The following is a 3687-nucleotide window of genomic DNA, read 5'->3' as shown; positions in this document are numbered from 1 at the left end:
GGCAATGGTCTGAAGGGAGAGAAGTTGGACCTGGAGTGGTGTGGAGGAAGAGGAAGATACTTGAATGGAGAACTGTTGGGAAGAGAAAGAAAGAAATGGTGGACCTGGGAAAAGGAGGCAGGCAGGCATGGAGAGATGGGATGGGGGCAGTTGGGAAGAGAAAGAGAGAGAAGTTGGATCTGGGATGGGAGGGAGGAAGAAATATTAGTCCTGTGGATAGAAGACAGAGAGATGCAGCATCTCTTTTTTTTCTCCATTTCATTGTTCAGCATCAAGGGGGGAGGGAAGAAGAAAAATAGAAAAGAGAGGGAGCAAAATATTGAACCATGGAGATAGAGGAGGAGAGATGGAACCATGGAAGGGCAGGAGGGAAGAGAATTGGGATAAGATGATGCTAGGGAATGGAAAGAAAGGGACAGGGAGTTATATCCTGACCAGTGGAGAGAGGGAGGGGGATTCTGAAAGCAGTGAGCCATGTGGATGAGGTCAAAAGGGAAATGACAAGATGAGTGAGAGAGCAGAGAGTACAGTGGTAGAAATGTGATAATGGGGAGTAGATAGAAGAGAATAGGAGGCTGGGAAAGGAGTGAAATGGGAAATGGGAGAGCTAGAGACTGAGAGAAGATGGAGAATTGAGAGGTAGCTGAACATTTTTGAAGAAGGGTGAGAAAGAAGGCACAATTTGAGTAGACAGAGGCAGAAAATAAAAAGTTAAGAAAGCTAAAAGGGAAAATTCAATACGTTGGAGACAGGCATAAGAAGGAAATGGAATGAGAGAAGAGGAGAAAAAATGGACAGCAGATACTGGAAAGAGAATTAGTTGAAAATAGAGAAAAAGCAGAAAGAGAAACTGGGACCAAGATGATGCAAAAACAAAACATCCAGACAACAAGGTAGAAAAAATTGTTTTATTTTGAATTTATTTACTGGAATATGTTAGATTTGGGATATGTGCATCACAATTATTTTTGTATTCAGTGGCGTAGTCATATACAGCTGATTTGGGGGAGGAACTGGAGACCAAAATTAGTGGATGAACACCAAAATTTCTCCCTACCTGAGTGCAATTTATAAATACTTGAGCTAGTGGGGATTCCCAAGCCCTGCCAACTGAAGACATCTTCCTCCAGTCTGGCAACTCAAAATCTCTAAGCTTTACAGCCAATGGCAATATCCTCAAGCTGTCCCTGCTTTCATGCATGCATGAAAGCCAAGGGAGGGGGGGGGGCAGGGAAGAGGGAAGGCAGCAGCTCTGCAATATTGCTGCCAGCTTCAGAACTTGGGAAGTTGGAGGGGGGAGATGGCTGTCAGTTGGAGAGGTTTGGGGATCCCTACTAGCTACAGCAGGGGAGATATTCATTTTGAGGGAGCCTAAACTCTAAGTGGGAGGCCCAAAAAAGTGGTAATATTTACCCTGATTAAATGATCCTTCACGTGTGCTGCTGACAGCTCATTCAGCATCCCCGCTCTGACGAGGCTCACCTCTGAAGAGTCTCACCATAGCTGTAATAGAAGTGAATGGAAGAACCAGGAGCGCGCATCCCTGCTCATCAGAATGGGGATGCAGAAGTATATGGCTGCTCCCACTGTCAGCGGTGTACGTGGAGGATCACTCAGTCAGGGTAAGTATTACTGTTTTTTTGGGTTCCTCTCCACAGTGTCCCTTTAATGAAGGTTTATTATTAGATATGCACATCTTTTATATTAGTGATTGCAAATCTGGGACCTGCTCAACTTTTTTTTGCCTCATCAGCTAGTGTTAGTGTTTGTGCAGCCCCAGAAAATTTTTTTTTCGGACAATGCAGCCCAGGGAAGCCAAAAGGTTAGACACCCCTGGTCTAAAAAATCAATAATGTGTATCTCAGAAACCTGACGTGATAGCTGAATTTCAATTACACATCTGAAATCAGTGGATAATGCAGTGAATGCATTGAATAATGCAACATTTAGTTCACCTTAGAAAGAAGGCCCATGAATTATTACAGGACCCTTTTAATAACCTGTGCTAAAATAAAGTCTTAATTGTGTTTTCACATGGTATAGTCCTGCATGCTAAGTCATTTTTGAGGACCAGTATTTTCTTTTTATTTTCAGGACACATGGTAATTTTATCTTTAGTGCTTTGGACTTGCCAAAATTAAGGTGGGGACACTTAACACCACCTGTTTAGGAAGTGCTAACTTCATTGTTAAGTTCACATTATCCAGTTTTCATGTACTCATTTTAACACACTAGCAGGATAACATTCCTTTCCCATGACCCACCACCTTCGAATAGTACAAGTTTACAGGAAAATTACTGTGAAAATCGTGAATGCACTTTCTGATCAGTCTTTTTTGCCATCTTAAGTATGTGATAACATTTAATGTGGTTTAGTAAAAGGGCCCCTACATTTTTCTTAGCTCCTTCTTGCTGTTCCTTTCAGGCCTCAACAGAATAATGTAACATTTGGGAAGAAAGATGCAGCCCAGTATTCCAGCACTAGAGACCAGAATAGCAAATATCTCCACTGCCACCATGTATTTTCCCTTGGTGCTTAAGTATGTTGGGATGAAGGAGATCCAGGTGCTGCAGAAGATCAGCATGCTGAAGGTGATGTACTTGGCCTCATTGAAACTATCAGGCAAATTTCTTGCTAGAAAAGCTACAATGAAGCTGACACCAGCTAGAAATCCAAGGTAACACAGAACACAATAAAATGCAACTATTGACCCTTCATTACATTCAATTAGTATTGTTCCAATTTCTGATCTCATATTAAAGTATGGGAATGGGGGAGCAATGAACAACCAGACAAAACAAAAAACAATTTTAATAAGAGAACTACAAAGGACTACAGAAACTGAGACCCTGGAGCCCATCCATTTCCGGAGCTTGCTTCCTGGTTTGGTAGCTTGGAAGGCTGTGACCACAGTGATGGTTTTTGCCAGTATAGAGGAGAGAGCAATGGAGAAAGTGATCCCAAAGGTAGTCTGTCTGAGAATACAGTTCACTTCCTGTGGATGACCAATGAATATCAAGGAGGAGAGGAAGCAGAGCATGAGGGAGATGAGGAGAATGTAACTGAGGTGTTGGTTGTTGGCTCTCACAATGGGAGTGTCTCGGTAATGGATAAAGATTCCCAAGATGACAGTGGTGACCAGATATAAGAACATGCTGATAGAAGTTAAAACAATCCCTAGAGGCTCTTCAAAAGTTAGAAAAGTTATCACTTTTGGGCATCTCTTTTCTGATTGGACCATTGATCATCTGGGCATGTTGTACAGGTGTCCATATCTGACAAAAAAGTTTTGCATTTCTTTATCTCACAAATATCATCAAACCTGTTTACTAAAGTGCACTTAAATAGCATGAGCCTTATAACCTTTACCACTCAGCCAAGATAGAGCTCTCTAATTCAAACTAACTGCATGGAGAGTGAAGGTCTATAGACAGCACACTGGGACCCAGATGCACTAAAGCCAATGTTCATTCCTAAACCTGTTTTAACAGCTTGAACAATGATCACCTTTACTGACCCGATGCAGAAAATGGCTCACTGTATGGTTATCTGAACTATCGCACATTCTCAGATCCGACCATGCAAATAAGCTCATTAATATTGAAATGCCATTTAAATTAGTAGAGTGATTGATACTCTAACATGGCTTCCCAATGTACAAAAAAAGTGATCGCTTTGAGCAATCC

General features: G+C 41.8%; 1 protein-coding gene across 1 annotated transcript; it reads right to left on the bottom strand.

Annotated features, from left to right (window-relative positions):
* Window positions 1–2387: 2387 nt before the first annotated feature.
* Window positions 2388–3242, bottom strand: LOC117346234 (vomeronasal type-2 receptor 26-like). The gene has a single exon (XM_033915639.1). It carries the CDS (start codon window positions 3240–3242, stop codon window positions 2388–2390), a length of 855 nt encoding a protein of 284 aa, XP_033771530.1.
* Window positions 3243–3687: the final 445 nt, after the last annotated feature.

The sequence above is a fragment of the Geotrypetes seraphini genome, chromosome 12 (genome assembly GCF_902459505.1).
Source record: "Geotrypetes seraphini chromosome 12, aGeoSer1.1, whole genome shotgun sequence".
NCBI classification, from domain to species: Eukaryota; Metazoa; Chordata; class Amphibia; order Gymnophiona; family Dermophiidae; genus Geotrypetes; species Geotrypetes seraphini.
Note: the sequence above shows the minus strand (reverse complement) of the source record. Positions and strands in the feature narration are given on the sequence as shown.

Excerpts from the sequence above, each read along its gene's own strand:
- LOC117346234 (XM_033915639.1), bottom strand. The coding sequence starts at position 3,242 with ATGGTCCAATCAGAAAAGAGATGCCCAAAAGTGATAACTTTTCTAACT.